The sequence below is a fragment of the Fundulus heteroclitus genome, chromosome 14 (assembly GCF_011125445.2).
Source record: "Fundulus heteroclitus isolate FHET01 chromosome 14, MU-UCD_Fhet_4.1, whole genome shotgun sequence".
NCBI lineage: Eukaryota > Metazoa > Chordata > Actinopteri > Cyprinodontiformes > Fundulidae > Fundulus > Fundulus heteroclitus.
The window spans coordinates 12,440,240-12,463,230 of record NC_046374.1 but is presented as its reverse complement, the minus strand read 5'-3'; the positions used below and the strand labels follow the sequence as shown (position 1 = coordinate 12,463,230).

General features: G+C 38.9%; 1 protein-coding gene across 1 annotated transcript; it reads right to left on the bottom strand.

Annotated features, from left to right (window-relative positions):
• Positions 1–5,057: 5,057 nt before the first annotated feature.
• Positions 5,058–17,359, bottom strand: LOC105934803 (butyrophilin subfamily 2 member A2). Its single transcript, XM_021322770.2, has 8 exons — positions 17,148–17,359; positions 16,925–17,066; positions 16,682–16,790; positions 14,672–15,019; positions 14,262–14,469; positions 12,224–12,288; positions 11,831–11,944; positions 5,058–6,964 (listed from the first exon to the last, which is right to left on the bottom strand). Exons 2-8 carry the CDS (start codon positions 17,033–17,035, stop codon positions 6,540–6,542), a joined length of 1,380 nt encoding a protein of 459 aa, XP_021178445.2. The 5' UTR covers positions 17,036–17,066; positions 17,148–17,359; the 3' UTR covers positions 5,058–6,539.
• Positions 17,360–22,991: the final 5,632 nt, after the last annotated feature.

Sequence of the window (22,991 nt, the reverse complement as noted above, 5' to 3'; positions counted from 1 at the left end):
AGTCTCGCATTACTCCATGTGTTTTTGCCCTGCCATTCACTATATGCACGCGCGAAAGCAACAACAAAGAACCGCGTGTTAACGTTAAATAAATATGCAAACATATCGAGTTTTATTATTATTATTATTATTATTATTATTATTATTATTTTTATTTTTTTTAAATTATTTTTTTATGTTGGCGAGACGCTACCGCGGCGAGGCGGCTGCGGCTTGGCGATGCAGCGGCCGCGGCTTGCGAGGCGGTGGCGGTAGCGTCTCGCCAACATAAAAAAAAATAAAAATAAATAAAATAATAATAATAATAATAATAATAATAATAATAATAATAATAATAAAACTGGCGAGGCGGGCGACCCTAACCCAAGATAGCACTGCGGGAAGCTTGATGTTCATACTTTCACTGTGTTAGTCATTGTTTGTACTGCCGTTTTTTCCACTTTTCGTTGCGTTCGCCTGTCTGCTAAGCTCAAAACAACCGCGCCTGGCTTGACGGAGAAACCAGAACAGCTGAGCATCTTTACGACAGTGCACTTTTACTTTCGCCCTCTGGGGGGAGCCTCGCTGGAAAAATCAACCCCGGTTGCATAGTATACCTTTAAATAAAACTGGTTAAAGGTGATTATTATAGCATACAATTAACTAAAAAATCCCTAATATTGTTATTCTACAAATAGCACCTATTGTGTTTAAAGCCAATTAGAACATCCTGCCACAACAAATGGAAAAGGGAATAATAAATTAAGGGGAACAGTTTGATTTAAAACCTGTAAAAACCAGAACAAACAAGGAGACGTTGCATTTCAGTGACAGGAGTTAAACTCTGGAACTGTGAGAACGTAGATCTACAACAATGTCCAAATACTAAACAGTTGAAAAGGATTTATAGGAACAGTGGAAAACTGTAAATAACGTTAATTATGTATATTTATTAAGTCATTAACTTCACTTGTACTTATAGGGTTATGTCATGTTTAATAAACTTAGCTTAAAAAATAGCAGTGGAAACATGCAAAAGCTTTCAAAAATCATAATCATTAGATTGGTGTAAGATTAATAAAAGCTTGTTCAATGATAACTGAGCACAGTATACCCGAGACGCCATTTATCTTGTCCTTTGCAATGCTGTCAGCTTAGGCGGACAGCCACGTCTTGGTAGGTTTGTTACTCTTGCCATTTGTAGTTAACAGACTGAACAGATGACTAAAGGTTCAATTATTTGTTTTAAACTGCTTTATAAAATTGGATTTGTTTATTTTGTACAGCGCCTTGAGACAACATGCACAGTGAATCCGCACTATATAAGAGCCGCCCGTGACACTTGATATGTATATATATATATATATATATATATATATATATATATATATATATATATATATATATATATATATATATATATATATATTATATTTTTTGGTATTCTTTTTGATCCATTGTATATATGAAGATTCACTGTATATAACTGAATGCACCTTCCCTACTCTGCACCTTATTGTATGAGCCGATGTGACGAGTGAATTTCTCCATTGTGAGATCAATAAAGACTATCTTATTTATATATATATATATATATATATATATATATATATATATATATATATATATATATATATATATATATATATATATATATATATATATATATATATATATATATATATATATATATATACAGTGGCGGTTCTAGACCAAATTTACCAGGGGGGCCAAGGTGGGGCCAGTGTTTTTTCACAGGGGCACAGAACAAAAAAATAAAAAAACTACAATAAAATGTCAATATTTAACTGTGGAATAATATTAAGTGAGCCACTTGTGGCTCTGGAACTGCAGTTTTCAGACCCCTGATCTAGCAGTTGAATACTTTGCCCCCAGCTCAATACGGCTAAAGCTAAACGTGAAACATCTTAAGTTTTAAATTCTTTTTAAGTAGAGTAAAACTGTATAGGTAAAAAAAATAATAATAATATTGGTCAAAGTGACTAATCAGTTATGGTTTCTTTGCCATTGCAAATAATTATGAGAAGTGTATTTAATATCATGTCTTTAGTACAGGGGCCATAACAGGGGCCAGGACCATTTCTACAGGGGCATGGGCCCCTGTTGGCCCCAGTCTAGAACCGCCCCTGTATATATATATATATACACAAATACTTTTTTTGTCTGCACCATCAACACAAAGTCAAATTCTTTGTGAGTGCAAACCTACTTGGCAATCAACTTGATTCTGATTTCTGAAAATAACTTCTTCCTGATTCGTCTGGTGTGTATCTTGTTTCCCATTTTCCTTTTACTTCTCAGTAACCCATTTTTTTTTATTATTTCTAATGGGTATGAATACTTCTGTGATTGTTTTACATCTTGAATTCACACAGACCACAATTAGCAGTAACAATTAGCCAGGGTATAAAGAACCATGCAGTTCGCCAGCACCCACCCACGATGAGCTCCAGCCTTGCCTCCACCAGCACCTCCTTCCCCACCATGGTCTTGCACTGGTACCAGCCCGCGTCAGAAGGCCGCAGGTCGGAGATGCTCTGGGAGAAGTCGCCCTGCTTCCCCTGCTGAGGGAGGCTGGTCCTGTTGAGGAAGGCTCGGTCCTTCTCCTCCACGGTCTCGCTGCCGTGGCGGTACAGGAGGGTGATTATCCCCTGCTTGGACCACTCCACGGTGAGGAGGTCGCTTTTGCGCCCGGTGCGGCAGGGCAGGTTGACTGTTTGGTTGACGAAGGCAACTATTTTCTTTGTGGCAACATCCGCAGAGACTGTTAAAGAGTGGAAAAAGAGGACGTACACAACAGGGAAGTGTGTCGCAGCTTTCATTGACGTCTTTTTTTAAGTAAGCATTTACAAAAGCATTTGGATTTTTACAATCATTAAAGAAATGCAGGTACAGGAGAACTTATCTCATTTGAAGATGCTAAAAATAAAATTTAATAACTGGGGGGGGGGGGGGGGGGGGGGGGGGACTGTTTGTAAGCATAGTGGTGATGATAAAACAGACTGATTTTTTCCGGCCTTTCATTGGCGATTACCACAAGAGAGTGCGTAAAACTCTCGCGGTAAAACAAAAAAGGAAGCAATGTTTTGGATTAATAACTTCAATTTGAGCCACAACAAACTTAAAGTTGCGAAGTGGGGCATATAAAACCCGGGTTAGGAGAAAACAACATGGAGGGCCTACCTGTAGGACAGCGCAAGGCAGACGCGACGAGATAGAGGAGACAGAGACGAGCGGCCGAAAAGCTCATCGTGGTCCTGCTGTTGGTCCTTCGCGAATGTGGCCTGAAAGTTAGATTAACTAGATAATGACGGCAAACGCGCTGCAGTTTGTCCATTTATATACCGGCATGAAAACCTGGAGATCAGGCTCTGAGTAGTTTCGATTTCAAAGGGGGAGGGGGATAATAATAGGCACTTTCCGGTTGCAACAATAATATTTTTATTGTTGTTACTATTATCAGTGAGAATGCTATACATGTTATATTATTGTTTTCCTGTTTTTCATTATTATTATTATTATTATTATTATTATTATTAGTAGTAGTAGTAGTAGTAGTAGTAGTAGTAGTAGTAGTATTCCGTCGGCGTCATACTTCAACCGATTTCAATAATGTTGGTATCAAAACGTTCATCTCCTTTCCGACATGACTGCTATATGCTAACTTTTACACTTTTTAAAATATTTCACTTTTTGTGCGATTTTTTTTTCCTGCTCCCATTGAAATCAATGCAAATTGCTTCAAATCTTCACATTCTTTAAATTCTTCCAATTCTTCTAATTCTTCTAATTTTTCAAAATTTTCAAACATTTCCAATTTTTTAAAATTTTCTATTTCCTTCACATTCTTCAAATTCCTCCAAATTTTTCAAATTCATTCAAATTTCTTCAAATTCTTTACATTCTTTAAATTCCTAAACATTATTCACATTCTTTCAATTCTTCAAATATTTCACAGTTTTTCGAGTTTTTCAAATTATTTAAATTATTTAAATTGTTCTAATACTCCAAATTCCTTCAAATTCATGGAAAAAAAAATATACTACAACAACTTTATTTCAGCTAGTTTTTCACTTCTGGAGGGATCTTCTGCTCAAATCATTCTGCAGATTAGCATTCTCACTCGCTGTTATGCAGGAACAGCTTTTTCTAGTTAATATTGTTATTATTTGGACGCTGTATAGTTTTATGTTTTACTAGAGTTGCTTCCGTTTTGAACTTATTTTTTATTTTTAGCACCATGATCATGATGATGAACGTTAAAAATACCCAGTCTTGATCACAACTGGGTATTTTTAACCATTCTTGACCATTTTTAACCATTCCATCTACTTCTGCTCTTTCCGGTTTTAGGAAAAGAGCATGTGCTTTTTAGATCTATTACACATCTTTAAAATGTTTCACTTTTTATGTTTATTTTGTTTTTTATTTGTTGCCACCATTGAAAGCACTGTAAAATCTTCTAAATTCTTCGAAAATGGATTTTGTAGGCCTACTCCAGTGGCGCGCAGTGAGGTGCATGACTGATGAGGCACTGAGGCTTCTGAAATCAGAGGTACATGAAGCCAAAATAGAAGCTTAGAATTTAATTGTGATCTTTTAATTATCCTTCAATCAATTCAGTACTGCTCAACAATAAGATAGCAAAAAAAAAAAAAAAACGAAAGAATATTTAATATAAGTTCAAATTTGATGTTTTAAGTTTTGAATTTCTGGGGCTGGCTGATCTCTTATTTTTGATTGGCAATACATAAATTCAGGGATTTTGACCATAGAAATGTTGAATTCAATTTTAAAACATCTATTCATGGAGCAGTCAATGGACAAATTGAGGTTAGCTTGTCAATGTTAGTACCTTATGTTATGATGACATGTGAGCCACTGCCTCCCCTGACTCCACGTCACTGCTCGACTTGGAAGCTGCCTGCATGACTCGAGTGAAATTACAAATTTTCAAAGGTGCCTTGAGACGCACCCCTAACCAGTTTGTCAATGGCAAGATGATGTCAACATGATACTTAATTTCTAGTTTGCAACATTTGAAATAATTGGAGGCCTGCCTGTAGATGTTTTATTTTAAGGGATACCTCAAACACAGCTTCTTTGTGGGGCATCATGGAAAAATCAACATAAATCAACCAAGATACATGGAGGAGAATTTTGGACCTCCACAAGACTGGGAAAAATTCCAGATGCCTGAAGGTGCCATGTTCAACTCTTTAAAACAAATCATTTTCAAGTATAAACACAATAGGAAGACCGTCAGACCATTCAGGGAGGAGACAAGGTCTATCTCCGAGACATTATTATGTTCCAGTTTGAAGCATCCGTATGAACCCAAAAACAAAGTGAAAAGATGTTATAAAGATGTTGTCTGGTTATACGCAGTGAAACACGTCAGCTTGATTTTCTTACAGGGCTCCCAGTGGTCACCACAACTTGTTTTGCTTTCAGCTTACACAACTTTTTTGCAGCGCTTGCGCTGTCTGAAAAGCTGGTTGTCTGATTTTGCATTCTAACATATGATTAATCCCTTTAAGTAAACTACTACAACTAATAACTACATAAAACATAAAGAAAAACATTGACATAAAATCTGTATTATGAAAGAACAAATTCTTAAACATATACATTGCACAACAGAAACGTTTTTTTTCCCTGCCTTGAAGAAAGAATTGCCAGTAAGGGTTGGATTTTCTCCTCAGCATATTAGCATGCTGTTACGAACTTCAAAAATGCAAGAGAAATATACAAATATACAATTTCATTTTATTATCTCGGACATTATAAAACATGAAATTCAACAGAGAACATATCAACATAAACATGAAAAGCAAAGAGCAATAAAACCTACGGACTGTAGAAAACTTCTGTACAAAGTATTTGTTAAATAATTTGCCTGGTGAAACGGGTACATACACACAGAGCATTTTGTTTATGTCTAGAGAAGTACTGCAGCAGCTTTTTAGACGAAACACCTGAGAAAATACTTGATCTGAGCACTTGAGATTTTAAAAAATATTGAAACCATGATCCTCAGCATACACAATGCACAACAAAGAAACAAAAGTATACATATTTCTGGTGCATTTCACTTATTGACTTGTACAAATGCTCGATCTTTATAGGTTCAGTTTGTTGTTGACACTAAGTATATCGAGTACCCGCTGTTTTTTTCAACTCGTGGTCTTTCTATGGATGTGGAGACCAACCAGACCTTTGTCCAACAGTCAACAGTCAGTAGAAATCCTATTAGTCACTTACTAATCATACAGTAGCTGCGCAGCCCACACCCCTGTTCAGAATAAAGCTCACACACAATTCTAAAATACAAAAAGAATTGTATACAGGAAAAAATATTTTAGAAATACTAGATGTGTGTAAGCACATTATTTTGAAACCTTTTTATTACTCTCTGAAGCCCAATAACTTTCTATGTATTATATGGCTAATATAGGAAAGGGGATGCCATATTCAAGTCCATAATTACATTTTTTAGACTACGTTCCTGTCCCTTCCACATTGTAGTTGTTGTTGCTTTATGGTTTTTCTATCAGTAACTCTGATTCCTCACTTGAACTTGACCGGTGACTTAGAGACCTGTGCAAACTAGGAACACGGAGCCGATTAGTTTCCTTGGGAGCGGAAGCAGGATTATTTTCAGGTCCGTCTTTCTTCTGAGGACTGGGGTATTTGTCTGCCAGTCCTGCATCTTTCATCTTGGATGTGGCTGGTCCTGTTGACCTGTCGGAACTTGAGTGTTGGGTTTCTTGTTCTGTGCCATTTAGTGGATCTCTGCAGTCACGTCTGGACTGGTCTTGCTGTGAGGTACCACTGGGATTAGATTTGAGCCTCTCTTGTTCTGGCTTCATTTGACTTGATTTGGGGTTCATGTGATCTTTCTCTGGACTGGCTGTACTCCGCTGGTCTTCACATCTCGGCAGACAGGGGTTATGTCTCATCCCTGTGTGAATACAGAAAAGAAACAAGCTATAGCTTGATTCACTCGTAACTTTTTATATATGCTATAATTACAAAGGACATGTGTTAATACACAGCTTTTTTTAAACTGTTACAATCAATCTCCTTTCCGACTTGTTTATATTGTGTCACTGTACAAAAAACCTGAATTTGTTTTTGTTTTTTTCAGGATTCTATATTGCAGACCAACACAAAGGAGTGCATTATTTAGAAGTTCAAAGAAAATGATAGATGGTTTTCAAACTTCTTACAAATAAAAAATGTGGCATGCATTTGATACAGCTGCAGGTTGGTCGACAGCATCCTTTAGCATCCTTATCTGTATCACATGGTAATAGGTTTTACATATTAGCGTTCACTCTGAAAGAGCGTGCCTTCATTCAGGTGTTTGTTGAGAAAAAACTAGGTTCAGTTCAGTGGGTAGCCCGTATTTACTTCCTGGTTCCTGAGCCAATCATATGAGAGTTCCCAGGGTTCAGTGCAGCATTTGGTATTATATCTTGGCAAAAAAGCAGCAGCCTGTTAACCTGGAAGCCAGTAAGAGAAGCAGACCAGAAGTAGAACAGAATACAGCATTAATACCTACCCTGAGTAAAAATTCAGGAAAGTTTCATAGCCACAGGACCCTTGAGTAAATACCTGGTCTCCGTGAAAGGCATTGTGTGTTTGTTGTTCCATATTGGACCACAAGGTGTCAAAACTACAATGATTATGACAATAGGGGGCTGAATACTAATGTCTGCCACACCTTTCAGATTTTTGTTTGCATACTGATTTTTAAGACATTTTCCTTCTACTTCACAATGCACACTATGGGTTGTTGTTTTCAGATAAATTATACCAGGGGGCGTATACATGTTACATTAGTTTTCCTTCCTCAGGTTTGAGGTAGGAAGGTAGGGAACTTCTTACTACTTCTTACTATACTATTAAACTTCTTACTATTTTTTTCTAACTTAAGTAGATAATATTTTCCTTGACAATGCTTTTAAAGTTGTCAAATTTTACTTCGTGTGTGTTAAAAAGCAAAGAACAATATAAAGCTGAAATTGGCTTCCAATATGGTTGTGTTTAAAAGGGTTATCCCACTGTTTGGTTTTACTTCTAGGCCAATTTAGATAAAGTCTTACAGAGACAGAAGGAAAACATTGCAGAAGAAAGCAGATTGCATTGGAATAGCAGCAGGTCAGTATAAGACAAGTTGGACTACAAACTAAAACATTAACATTTGAAGGCAACTCAGGGTTTTAACACTTTTAGAGTCCTCTGGGAGCAGGGCCGACCGGAGGCACAAGTGAACTAAGCCGCTGCTGGCCAGCCCCCCCCCCCCCCCCCCTATAGCCTGTCATTTGTGTCAATCCTCTTCTAGCATAGGGGATTCTACGTGGTGGGAGGGGGGCCCCCAAATCAAATTTTCCTTAGGGCCCCCAAGAGGCTTAGGCCAGCCCTGTCTGGGAGTTTGTTCCAGATAAGTGGAGCATGAAAACTAAATGCTGCTTCTCCGTGTTTAGTTCTGGTTCTAGGTATGCAGAGTAGGCTGGAGCCAAAAGACCTTAGTGGTCTGGAGGGTTGATACACTGACAGCGTGTCTGTGATGTCCGAAATAATGTCCTTTAAAGGAGCTATAAGTAATACTGACACCTTGTGGCTCAAATCAGTACAACAGCTTGCAAATCACAACAATCTAATATGCTGTTTTTAAACGGTATGAAACCATTCTGAATTTTGCTGTTATATTTCTGGTCTGCTTTTCTTACTGGCTTCCATGTTCTCAGGCTGCTGCTTGAGAAAAATGTGACTAAGGCTACGTTCACACTGCAGGTCTTGATGCTCAATTCCGATTTTTTTGTGAAATCGGATTTTTTTGCGTGTCCGTTCACATTTCCAAATATATGCGACTTGTATGTGATCTCCTGTGTGAACTGCATTCATACATCTAAGTGTCCCGCATGCGCAGTAGAGGTAGTAAGTGTGCTCATTGTTTGTGGAAATTAACATGGATCGTAATGCTGCAGCGTATCTTGCGTTCTTTACATTGTTCTCCAACCAGAGCCAGCGCATTACCAACGCAATCTTTTTAAGAAGATCGAAAAGGAAGAGAGCCAAATTTTAGTGATGTAAGCAGCTTTGGTTTAAATCCTACTTAAAGGACAGAGAATTTTTTGTATCAGTAGGTAACTTTACATCAGAGATGACAAAAATCACATGTGGGGTTCCCCAAGGGTCCATCCTGGGTCCCCTCCTTTTCAATATCTACATGCTCCCTCTTGCTCAGATAATAAAAAACAACAACATCAGCTATCATAACTATGCAGACGACACACAGCTCTACATCACCATGTCACCAGGTGACTATGAACCAGTTCAAGTACTGAGTAAATGCCTAGAAGAAATCAATACGTGGATGTGCCAAAATTTTCTTCAGTTGAATAAAAACAAAACAGAAGTAATAACATTTGGACCAATAGAGGAGAGATCAAAAGTTAGCACACAGCTTCAGTCGCTTCAGCTAAAAACCACCAATCAGGCCCGAAATCTGGGAGTAGTGATGGACTCAGACCTGAACCTCCAAAAGCATCTAAAGACAATTACAAGGTCAGCTTTCTATCACCTGAGGAACATTTCTAGGATTAAAGGACTGATGTCTCAGCAGGATCTAGAAAAACTAATCCATGCGTTTATTTTTAGTCGAATTGATTACTGCAATGGTGTCTTCACAGGTCTGCCTAAAAAGTGGATCAGACAGCTGCAGCTGATCCAGAACGCTGCTGCCCGCGTCCTCACTAAGACTAAGAAAGTAGAGCACATCACCCCAGTTCTAAAGTCATTACACTGGCTCCCTGTATCTCAGAGAATAGACTTTAAAATACTTCTTTCAGTCTATTAATCCTTAAATGGCTTAGCTCCTAAATACATCACAGACTTATCAGTGTATCAACCATCCAGACCACTAAGGTCTTCTGGCTCCAGCCTACTCTGCGTACCTAGAACCAGAACTAAACAAGGAGAAGCAGCATTTAGTTCCTATACTCCACTTATCTGGAACAAACTTCCAGAAAATTGTAAAGGTGCGGAAAGCCTGAGTTCCTTTAAATCAAGATTAAAAACACATTTGTTTAGGATTGCCTTCAACTGTTCTAGTTAACTGAATCACCACTTCTTTGTTCTAATTTCTATCTACATTTTATTCCTACTTGCTTTTATTCTGTTTTAATTAGCTATATTTTAATCATATAAAGCACTTTGCATTGTCCCTGTACTGAATTGTGCTATATAAATAAATTTGCCTTGCCTTGCCTTACTGATACGGACTTCATTCACAATTTTCAAATGACAAAGGCAACCTTTATGTGCGTCTGAACGGATCTCTTTAGCGCCGTCACGTAAAAACACACATCTTCGGCGGCCATAGCAGTGAGTAAACGCGTTGCTGTGGGGCTGTATGGACTTGCAACAGGTGTTTGTTACCGCACAATAGCCAACCTCTTTTTTTTTTTAGCCAACCTCTTTGGCATAGCCATGTCAACCGTTAGTGACGTTTGTCAAGTATCAATGACGTGTAGGTCTGATGAATGCGATCTGGCCGTACTGACACAGGTCGCATTTGAAAAGATCAGATACGTATCAGATTCAGGACCACATATCCTAGCGACCTGGGTCGCATTTGAAAAAATCCTAACTGTGTTGTTCAGACTGTCATGAAAAGATCAGATCCAGGTCGCATATGGGCAAAAAAAAAATCGGAATTGGGTCACTTCAGGCTGCAGTGTGAACGTAGCCCAAGACTTTGTTGGTGGAGATGACCGATTGTTTATAGGGAATGTTACTTCCATCCCAGGTGAGAAATGAGAATAATTTAGGCTGATTTTACACCATCTTACTTATTGCTCCTTTAAAGTACAATTTGTGATATTTACTATTTATTATGTTTTTTTAAAAAAATAGTAATTCAAATGCTTCATATGCTGGGATTTCAACCAGAGCTAGTTTTCTAGAAGCCAAAAAAGAAGAAGCATTGGAACTGCCCTTTTCTTGATTCTCTGGGGATCTAGTTTTGACTTGCAAGCACAAAGTTCCATGTTCAGATCTCCTGACTGATGTGATCATAGTATTTGGGCAAAACAGTTTATAAATAGCTGCTTAAAGGTATAGCGGGAGATGTCTGGACATACAGGAACATACTTATTAAAACACCAGTACTTAGTTTAAACTTTCGTTTTGTGTTTATATTCATTGAGAGACCATTATCTCCAACTTCTGCTTTAAAGTAGGGATTTATGTGAAGCTAAAGGAAAATAACAGGCTTTGATGACTAAAGGAATCCATAAAGTTTGTTTAAAAGGAGCAATAAGCGAAATGTCATAAAAACAAAAGGTGTGACAAGCCGACTATCTGCCCCCCCACTCTCCCCTCCCCTTCTCAACCATCGCCTCGTATATGCAAATTTGAAAAGAACAAATAGACAGCAAAAAAGCACCACCTTTGAGAGGAACATGTCTAGTGATGTAGTAAGTAACTCATAATTTTATAAAGCTGTTAGCAAGAGAACATTTCGATCTCTTTGGCCGTTTTGCTCCTACTCTAGGCTGCTCTGACGGTGGCATTTTATGGGCATGGAGTGGCTAAGCCCTGAGTGGCAGCTCTTCACATTGATTTACATGCCCGGCCAAGTAAACAACAGACTGGAGAACAACACAGAGAAGGGCTATGTGACGTCATACCATAGTCTATCTAAAAAGATACCTTCAGTTCATCACAAAATTATTTGTTTATTCTTTCTAGCAAAAATAATAAATTTTCACTTATTGATCCTTTAACTCCTTCATCTGTCTCGCGTATGCTTACTTACCGCAAAATTTCCCGTGTAACAAGTAAGCGATTCCACACACAATTAAACCTGTCAAGAAGAAAACAGTGATTCCAGTGGAGCTTGCCATGTAGGAGCAAGACTGCGTCCAGTGATCTAAAATGTTGATTTAAAAAAAAGGGAAAATTATGAACATTTTGCACAGGCCATCGTCATAGTTTTCAAAACTTTACATGTAAAAGGAGAAATGCATAGAACTAAAAAAAGACTTAGTTAAATAATTTATGGAAAATTAAAGCTTTGAGCCAATAATATAAAAAAATATCAAACTGTTATCACTATTAGGATTTTGCAACTTAGCAATAAAGATCACCTTTAATATATTTTAAAAATCACATCCAATATAATAATGATGATAAATGTAATCCAGCATACCTGGAATGAAAATCTCTGTTTTCCTGGTCTGGTTCAGCAATGCCTCATGGACTCTGCAGATCACTCTGTAGTAGAAACACATAGGAGCAGGGCATACTTTTAATCCAATAGTTAAAAAAGCGAGGTAAATCATGTGAACACATGTTTTTTATTTATTTAGTGTCAGAAAAAAAGGGTCTAAAGCTGTTTTAAAAATGACAATTTAATTTGTTAAGGTAAAAAGCAATGCAACCTGACCCAGTGTGAAAATAGAAATACCCCCTAAATCAAGCCAGAAACCACATATGTCAAGCCTTTGTGCGCTTCAATTTAGCCACATTGGAGGGATTTTTGCAATTCTGAGGTGGACTGGCTCACAAACTAGTGGAAAATCATAAAGAGGAACGTCCGGCCACCAGAGAGTAGCATTCATGATTTCATGAATAATGACAATTAATTTAAGACACGAAGAAGCAAAGCGGCTCCAGATCATCAAAGATCACTACCATTGTTTCATTTGTAGTAACGCGTGTTTCTCTGTAACGGTGTGCTCATTTTAAAGCAGATATAACGGGAGACACGCACACCACTTCCAAAAGCTCCATTTTTGTATTCTCAGAGTAAATAAGATATTTTTGTAAAAGTCTTGCGGATCATAAAGATATATTTTATGGGAAAAGCGAGATGCATTTTTCTCAGTTTGATTTTTTTACTTTGCCCATTCCCTTTTGTCTTTCGAAATCATAAATGCTGACACAACTGAGACAAAGCCTGGAGTGCTTTGGATATTGCTTTCAGTTCTTTTCTGACCTCTTGGACTAGTCTTTAAAGGAGCTGTTTGACTTATATTGGTAGGATAGTTACTTTTGGGAAGGTTCGTCAGCACTGTTCCATGGTTTCACCACTTGTATCTAAAGACTGTGGTTCGTTTAAAGGCCCATTCATACCTCACGTAAAAGACGGATACGGATACGTGTGGAGTGTTTCATACGTTCTAACCGTCGATTTCGTCCGTACTTTGACACGAAAATTGGGAGCTTACGCTTACGGACGAAACGGATCAATACGGAGCAATACTACCGGAAACGGTGGGGGCGCTATTGAGTTTGTAGTACAAAATGTCAACAAAATCACAAAGGTTATAATTCTGGGCTTTAAACAATGGCGGGATTCGAGGAACGACTTGCGGAGCTTGTCCGCAACTACCCACACATATGATGTGTCGTGTCCGGGGCACAGGGACAAACAAAAAGTTTACTTACGGAGCAAATACAACAAAATCACGTATTGGACCGTCGCCGTGTTTGATCAGTGACGAATTATTGGCGCCCAGCACTGCCATCTAGAGGACATATTGGTTATTGCGTACCTCAACGGACGGAGGTATGAAGGAGTCAACGGATAGAACGTACGGACAGAAATACGGACGTGCGGGCCAAACGTAGGGTATGAATGGGCCTATAGTCGACAAAGCTTTAGAACTAGTGCCAATTTATTATTTTCTCTTAAAGGAGCAACAAGCAAAATTTCATGATTTTAGATGGAATGAACTAAATCAGCGATGTGAAGAACTAAAAAGGTACAGTAATGAACCTAGAAAAAAAAAAAAGAAGGTTCAATTCCTCCTCAAGAACTGGGGGCTGTTGGGCTAAAGGGGTTAAGTCTGTGTATCAGAGTCTACGATAAGTAAAAGTCAGAATGCCAGAATGCTTTAGCAGCAGTGGGAATTTTAGGATTCTTTTAAATATAAGAAATGAGACCATGTTTTACAAGCGTGTTTTTTTTCATTTTTGTTTTAATACAGCAAAAATAGTAAAACTGCGACTTTTTTACTCAAGGTTATTATGCCTTAAGAATCTCATACTGGTCTATGCAGACATTAGACCAGGAAATGTTTTTTTTTTCTTTTCTTTTTTTTTTTGTTTTTTTTTTGCATGTACTAAAACTAATAATGAGGTGAGTAAAAGAGAAAACTGTAAAAAAAAAAAAAAAAAAAAAAAAAAAAGAAAAAGCCCCAAAAAGCAATGCATTTAACTTAAACACATAAAGCTAAATTTACCTGTTGGTGGGAGTCTGCACATCTGCTCTCACTGTCACGGTAAAACACTCTGGGGCTGAAACTCTTGTTGGATTTCCTGCTATTATCTCGTTCCCTCCGTCATCCAGCATTGTTATCTCAGGCTTGGGGAACCAGCACTGTGCCGTACACTCCAGGGTTACCCCAGAAGTGGAGGGAACGACTGTGAGCTTCGGCTCAGAGGCAGCACCTGGAAAAACGAGGGGTTATTTAAGCGAATCGCACTTTTTAGTACTTTTGCCAAACTTCTGGATGTCTCTTCTGACAATAATTCAGCAGGCGTGCTGAAAAATTCTGCTGCTGCAATACAAAAAAAAACGAGCCCGGCTCAAACTTTTACATTCATTTTTAAATTGTTCTGTCATGCCGTCAAAAACAACGCCAAGACTTACCCACGTTAAGGACCAGCACCGCGTGAACTTTCCACTGTCCCCCCTTGAAGGTCCTGCACTGGTACACGCCTCCGTCAGACGGCCTCAGGTTGTAAATGATCTGAGAGATGTTCCCATCCTTCAGTTCGTTCAGGACAAGGTTTGTCCTGTAAAGGAGGGCCGGGTTCTTCATCCCAAACGTCTCGCAGCCGTCCCGGTACAGAAAGGTGATGTTTGGAGGTGATAGTCCCTCCTTGGACCACTCCAACGTGGGGAGTTCACCGTCCACGGTGATGCGGCAGGGCAGGATGACTGTCTCCGTAACGAAGGCTGTTATTGTCTTTGTCACGTTACCCACCGAGGTTGAGCCTGACAGAGAGAATAAAAGACGGTGAAAGGTGACAGCAAACACTCTCATTTAAATTCCCTTTGTGAAACAGCTGAACTCTTAAATACATTGGGAGCCAACGAAGGGAGTCCAGAACCGGAATAATATGGTCCCATTTACATGTTCCTGTTAAAAGTCGTGCTGCAGCATTTAGCACTTGCTGCTGATGAGCAAGTGAGGAGTGGCTGACTCTGAGATAAAGGGAATTACAGTAATCAAACCACGATCAAATGAAAGATGGATTACTGTTTCCAACTGTTTTCTTAAAAGGATAACTTTTAGATTTGCTATTTTTTTTTTTAAATGATAAAAACTAGACTTAAATGTAGCCTTTATTTGACTGTCAAGTTTAACAGCCTTGGAAGAAAACCCCTCAGAGGCTGCAAACTGATATAGAGAATGTAGCAAAGGTTCACATTTCACAGGGTCAATAAGAAACATACAATCAGAGCTACAGCAGAATGGTTTAGGAAGTATAGTCATGTGTTCAAATGGCCCAGTCAAAGTCCTGACCTAAATCAAACTGATAATCAATTGGGGGGTTGAATAGAAAAACTGATGTTTAGTTACTCCATGTGATGTGCACCGATTGATTTTTACAAACAACTATCTCATATATATATATATATATATATATATATATATATATATATATATACATTTTTCATTTTTATCTGCTCAACAATATATCAATTTAATGTTTAATAAATAAAGCTAGTTAGTTTTCTATAAAAAAGGGGTACATAAGTCATTGTAGATGCAAATCCTAAACAGGGAAGAAAAAACCTGTGTTTTCAGGTTTATTGCCATTGTCTTGAATTCTGTGTGCGTGATGGCGTCTTCAGTGAAAGTCACTGGATGGTGGTGCCCCTATTTACTTTCAAATGAAATCAAAAAGGAATAAAACATGGCTGAAAAAAAGATTAATACTTTGTGTTGCAGCTTTCCATTTTCAGAAGATTTTTATATGTCTCTTTTTAGAGAGGCCTTGCATCAGTAAAAATAGCACATTTTATTTCTCGTGTAACTGCATCAATTACATTTATACTATTCTTGAATTGTATTCAAGGGCTACAGCAAAACAACCCCTATACCCATACACTATATTAACACACCGAATTTGCTTCATGTCTTTAAATCTATTAAAGTGAGACCATGTTTGAAAATTATCTGCCTTTTGATCTTGACCAAATCATATTTTTTTGGTGAAAGCAAAGACATTTAAAACCCGAGCCCAATAAAACTGAAGAGCTAAACCTTAACTCAGAATAGTTCAGTCAATTTAACAATAGCCTATTTTAGTATGTAAACAACAGACCACCACAGAAATCACTGTGAACCACCTACTTCCTATTTGCTTTTCAGCACATTTAACCTGTTGCATTTCGAGAGGTAATCGACCTTTTGCAGCAACTTTTAACTTAGTGTTTTTCCATTAGGCTGATTCCAATATTAGCATAACTGTGACGTAATGATCATACGATATTGTCTCAAATGTTATGTCTGAAAGGCTGCAAGATAAGATAAGATCCCCCCAATCATTTTTCGTAGTTCCTAAAAAGCTACTTTAGATGTGTTATAGGTGTTGCTTAAAGAAACATCAGATTTCTCGTTTGAAAAGCCGTAACGGTGTGAGTAGTTACCTGGGATCAGGGCAACCAGGAAGTGGAGGTATGCGGTCCAGATCCCGGCACGGCGCGACCTGCTTTTAAACATGCCGTCCCCAAAGACGTCAACAACCCTTCGAAAAGCCTGGAGAACGAGAACTGTCATTAATTCCTGTCTTCTATCCCGATCCGAAAACTTTTGCTGCCTGGCAGACGGAGGCCTGTTTAGCGCTCTGCTCTGCTGCATAGAGTTCTCGAGAACTGCATATGCGTACTCACGCGAGGTGACGTTGTGTTGCCTATTTTTTTCATGACCTCGCTAAACCCAGCTGTCACTGGCGCTCCAACACAAGTACGAGGAGCTTGCCCACCGCGGAAGTGAGCCAGCATGCCCGTTTTAAGTGTCTCGGTAGTTTAGTTCCTGTAATCAAACAGTATTAACACCAATAAAACAATTATATTTCTCTGACCAAGGTTGGGAACAAAGGCGTGTCTCGTTTACCCTTTTCTCCTCTTCTCCCAGCAGTGAAAGTGTCAGTTTCACGTGTTTGTCCTCATAAACGTCTGCAAGTTTCTATTTTAAACGGGACTACAGCAATAACAACAAACTTTTGACGATTTAGCTGCACTAAACTTGCTTAGATTTAGAACCATTCTGTCGTGTAATTGTACTGTGATGGATTTTTTTTTTTAACAGGGGGTATTATTATTTATGTATTTTAAAAACATTTAAGTAACCCCCGCGACCTCATGTATGGAGGACCAAGTCTTCCATATCTAAAAATAAATACAGAAATAAATAAATGCTCAATAAATAAATAAGAATACAATTAATTGCCACCAAATTAATAAATGTAGGTAGAAATTAAATTATACAGTGAGACATAAATGTATATATCTCTTTTAATTAGCTTATTTATTTATTTGCCTTTGTAATAATTACCTTATTTATTTATTGTGCGTTATAATCTTCAACTTTATTTATTAATTACTTATATTTTTTGAGTATTTATTTATGTGCATGTTATAATATTTTTGTCTGTTTTATTCTTCCTTTGTATTTTTTTACCCTATATATTTCTGTGATGCTATTTATTTCTGCCTGTCCTTTTTACATTTCTGCCTGTCCTTTTTACATTTCTGTATGCATTTCTGCCTCATTATGCAAATGAGGAGGGGCTGTGTCTTAAGTGCTCAACTTCTTCCCATTGGTTGGTTAGCATTTTACTGCATCGGTCAAATCTACATGGCTTTTCCCCGCACTAAAGCTTTGTTTAGTAATGTCAAACTCAGCAGGCAGACGTTCAGTGTCAGACCTCTTAAGCTGCTAATAGACCGGAAGAATTAGAACGCTGTACATTTGGGATCTGAATGTTTTTCTGTGGTTTCAGATTCGGTTTTTCCAGATCAATAACTAATCGGCGGATGATTTATTCTACAAAACAGACACCTCTCCGCAACCACAGCAAGGCAGACAGTGAGCTGCAACCGTAGTTTCCTCAAAACGAGTCTCCCATCGCGCTGGGTGAATTACATTAGACCCTATGCAGAGCTCGCTTGATAAGAAAATACTGTAGTTGATTATAAAAGTCCCGTTGACTCCACGGAGTCATCAGGATCTAGCTCATGGCTGATCCGGTTGAGGGACTCCGATTTCGGCCAGCGTCTCTCAGCTGCTCCCTCCTCCCACACGCGGTGGTGCATTTAGGGACCGTCAAAAAACATTTGAACCAAGCACTCTTGAGAAACAAAAGTCAATAAATTCCGTATTTTGTGACCACCTATGACAAAACTAATATAAAATCAAGCCACTAAAAAACATCTGTAAGGAAAAGTCCCAATTTTTGTCTTGAAAATTGAAAATAGCTTAAAAATGAATAAAAACAAATGTGCCTTACAGATTTTATCTATTGACATCAATTTATATTAGTTTATCTTAGCTGGTCACAAGATAATACATTTATTGGTTTTTATTTCTCAAGAGAGCTTGGTTCAAAAGTTTTTTGACAGTCTCTAACTGCACCACCGCGTGTGGGAGGAGGGAGCAGCTGAGAGACGCTGGCCGAAATCGGAGTCCCTCAACCGGATTAACCATGAGCTAGATCCCGCTGACTGCGCGGAGCTGTAATGTCCAATATCCAAATTCAAACCAACTTCGCTGCGGTGCTGGATCATGCTTAAAGACGCAGCATGAACCCCACGTGTTGCGGAAATGTTGGATCGCTTGATGAAACTCCGCCTCCTTCACAAATTAGACCAACATGGATAGAATAATGATAATCTGTAGTGCTTTTTATTGCCTGGATGTGAATCTGATAATTCATATTGTGCCTTTTATAATCAACTACAGTATTTTCTTATCAAGCGAGCTCTGCATAGGGCCCAATGTAATTCACCCAGCGCAATGGGAGACTCGTTTTGAGGAAACTGCGGTTGTAGCTCACTGTCTGCCTTGCTGTGGTTGCGGAGAGGTGTCTGTTTTGTAGAATACATCATCCGCCGATGAGTTATTGATCTGGAAAAACCGAATCTGAAACCATAAAAAAACATTCAGATCCCAAATGTACAGCGTTCTAATTCTTCCGGTCTATTAGCAGCTTAAGAGGTCTGACACTGAACGTCTGCCTGCTGAGTTTGACATTACTAAACAAAGCTTTAGTGCGGGGAAAAGCCATGTAGATTTGACCGATGCAGTAAAATGCTAACCAACCAATGGGAAGAAGTTGAGCACTTAAGACACAGCCCCTCCTCATTTGCATAATGAGGCAGAAATGCATACAGAAATGTAAAAAGGACAGGCAGAAATGTAAAAAGGACAGGCAGAAATAAATAGCATCACAGAAATATATAGGGTAAAAAAATACAAAGGAAGAATAAAACAGACAAAAATATTATAACATGCACATAAATAAATACTTAAAAAATATAAGTAATTAATAAATAAAGTTGAAGATTATAACGCGCAATAAATAAATAAGGTAATTATTACAAAGGCAAATAAATAAATAAGCTAATTAAAAGAGATATATACATTTATGTCTCACTGTATAATTTAATTTCTACCTACATTTATTAATTTGGTGGCAATTAATTGTATTCTTATTTATTTATTAAGCATTTATTTATTTCTGTATTTATTTTTAGATATGGAAGACTTGGTCCTCCATACTCATGAGGTATTAAGCGGGTCATAAGATGGATGGATGGAAAAACATTTAGCCTAAGTACAAATGGCAATGTGCACAGTGAAAAATGTCAAATTTCAAGGAAGTGTAGCCGGGGCACTCTGCGCACCCTCCCTCCTGCCCATATATGGATGAAGCTGGGAACGTGCGCAGCTGGGGGTTAACGAGAAAGGTAATCAGCCTTTCCAGTTAAAAGGGGGCAAATAGCTGAGGAAAGCACATATAGTAGATGGCGATAATACATCTTAACGTTAGATGTCACCCGCCAGTAAACAAAAAGAAGAAGAAGAAGAAGAAGAAGAAGAAGAAGAAGAAGAAGAAGAAGAAGAAGAAGAAGAAGATTCCTGTAAAGGTATTGCAGGATGATTTGTAGTGATGGCGAGATGAAGCCTCATGAGGCATTGAACCACTCAGCCAACTGGTTCGAGAAAAGGTTCATTTCTTGACGGTTCATGTGCACACAGCACCACCTACTGGCAAGTTGTATAATCACAGCCAGCTGTATCTTAACACGTGTGATGCATATCATTTTTGTCTATTATGGCTCTTGGGAATGACTTCACAGAAGGTGTAGAACGAAATAATTTGGCTACATAAATTTTGTAAACACATGTGTACAATAAAATATTGTTTGAATGTATTCTCTGTGTGTAATTATTCCCAAAATAGTAGTGACATGATATGGCATGTTGTGTAATAATGTTTTTCTGTGACTCTAGAAAAATGGCATGGGCTTAATCAGGCAGAGGACAGTGAAAGTGCTTGTGGAACTAGGCAGGGGGTAGTGAATAGGCTATTGCTTGTGTAACTTGGATGATTTCCTGCATTTTTATTAAGAATCAACAATTTCTTCACAGTTTTTGGTTTCAAATGATTTCTCTTTTTTGATACTACTTCTCCAACCTTTGAAAAGACACGGTCACATGGCACAGATGATGCCGGGGTGCATAAATAAATAAGTGCAAGTATGTACAGATTGGGGTACTGTGACCAATGATTAGCCCAGTACTATACGGTCCCACAGTTTCCCCTCAGCAGCAACACTGAAGCACACAGAGGTTCCCGCTGCGTCTTTACGCACGATCCAGCTGCTGATGTCTCCTCTCTTTTCAGCTCAATGCAATTCTAGACAGTAACAGTTTATAACCTATATCACCTTTCACAGCAACAGGTTTCTCATCTCAGTCGACCAGACAAATCTCTATTGCTCTAGGTGGGAGGATTTTACCCGATGGTGCGCTGCGTGCGAGGGATAAACAGGGTGGAAATGCATAAATAAAAACTGTAAAGGGCTCCTATACAGTGATCATAGGAGCTGACCGGTCTGAGATCAGCCTCCTGATGTTACAAGTTCTTTAAAATGAGAGCGCACACCCAAATTACAAGTAACGTAATTTTGCGCACCTGAAAAAAGCGCACGGCAGAAGCGCATCGAAGCGCTGAGGCACAGAAATACGGTGCATGTAGTTAAAAAATGCTGAATTAATAAAAACAACTTATAACCAGACGTAGCGTTTTAAACTGCATCTGGTGAGCAGAACTGTTTTATGATCCAGAGTGCAGCCATCACTGGTTCTGAATGAAGGCAATATCTGGCAGCAGCTCTCTTCCTCCGCCCCCCCCTCCCCTCCTGCGTACGTAGTACAGGACCTTACCGGCACACTTTCAACCGCTGGTTAAGACTAAAATTATTCATAACTCTGATCGCTCTTCCTGCTGCTCTGTTAACATGAACTGCAGCAGGAATTACTGATGGCCACAAGTTGTGAAAGAAGCTGAAACATCTCAGCAGAAGGCGGAGTTTTTATCGTCCGCTGCCCAGATGGGCGTTGGGATTTTTATGCGTGAAAAATGCCATGTTTGTGTGTGACCGTGTGAAGTCAGTGACGGTCAATGCGTGATAGTTGAGAGCACTGATCTCCTATCTATCTATCTCTCTCCTAAACTCTCCAAACACCAAACTAACTGTCTCAAACTAAATAACCACTATCCAAACTCTGCTATCCAAACTATCAAAACTCTATCCACTCTCTCAACTGACCGCAACTCGCCTACAACAACCCACATTTTGAATGGAGCCTGTCGGGTTTCTAAAAGCTGTCGAAGCCGCGCCAACATCTGAACCACTTCCCGAAGCAGTCACGTGGTACAGCCGGCCAGCGAGGCTTCGGACGTCATCGTTTTCGGCTCCTCCCCTAAATGAAGCAAGCCTCGATACGCGCTTCACGGAAACGCCCCCTCCATTACTCGACACACGCCTCGAAGCCTCGGCACATAACGTAACATCACTAATGATTTGGTTAAATCCCTCTCTTCGATTATTTTAGGCAACTCATTTATAGAGAGGCACAAAGATCCGTGGATCGTTTTTTCACCCTAGAGGTAAATTGACAGTTTCATGTTATTTGAATGTTTAAGGTGCTGTTCTAACATGACTTCTTTTGTGTGCAGGCTGACCTGTAGTGATGGTGAGATGAAGCCTCATGAGCATACCTCTCAACTTTTGACGATTGTTGAGAGTGAGATTGTTGACGGGGGGGGGGGGGGGGGGGGTGCTGTTGTTCGATTGAAGACGGTCCAACGGGGGGGGTGTTGTTCGATTCAAGACGGTCACTATTTTACACGGACTTTAATAACACATGCCAACTTACCATTTAATTCGCACACAACACGGACCGTAGGGAACCTTGTTTGCGCGGCGCCGGTCCTTGCAGCTGTGTTACCGCTACTACTGGACGTGCGGAAACCATTGTACCGCAAATTGGTTCCGCCATGACGTGAAGCGTCCGTACGCGTGCGTTTCAAGAGTGAGATTTTCATTGTAAGATTGAGATTTTCAAAGTAATGCGTGTGAGCGTGTGCAATTGATGAAATGCGTGTGTCACACGGTCAATGCGTGAGAGTTGAGAGCTATGCTCATGAGGCATTGAACCACTTGAGCCAACTGGTTCGAGAAACGGTTAATTTATTGGAGCTTTATGTGCACACAAAACCACCTACTGGCCAGGTGGATAATCACAGCCAGATGTATCTTAACACGTGTGATGCATTGATTTATTATTATTTTTTCGGTCTATTATGGCTCTTGGGAATGACTTCACAAAAGGTGTAGGACGAAGTCATTTGTCTACATAAATTACGTATACACATATGTGTATAAT

What these genes read in the sequence shown, in the direction of transcription:
- LOC105934803 (XM_021322770.2), bottom strand. Translation starts at nt 17,035, where the DNA reads ATGCTGGCTCACTTCCGCGGTGGGCAAGCTCCTCGTACTTGTGTTGGA. An exon ending in GCAACACAACGTCACCTCGC is followed by an intron (nt 16,791 to 16,924) that starts GTGAGTACGCAT and finishes CTCGTTCTCCAG; the next exon opens with GCTTTTCGAAGGGTTGTTGA. An exon ending in GTGCAGACTCCCACCAACAG is followed by an intron (nt 12,289 to 14,261) that starts GTAAATTTAGCT and finishes TTTCTACTACAG; the next exon opens with AGTGATCTGCAGAGTCCATG.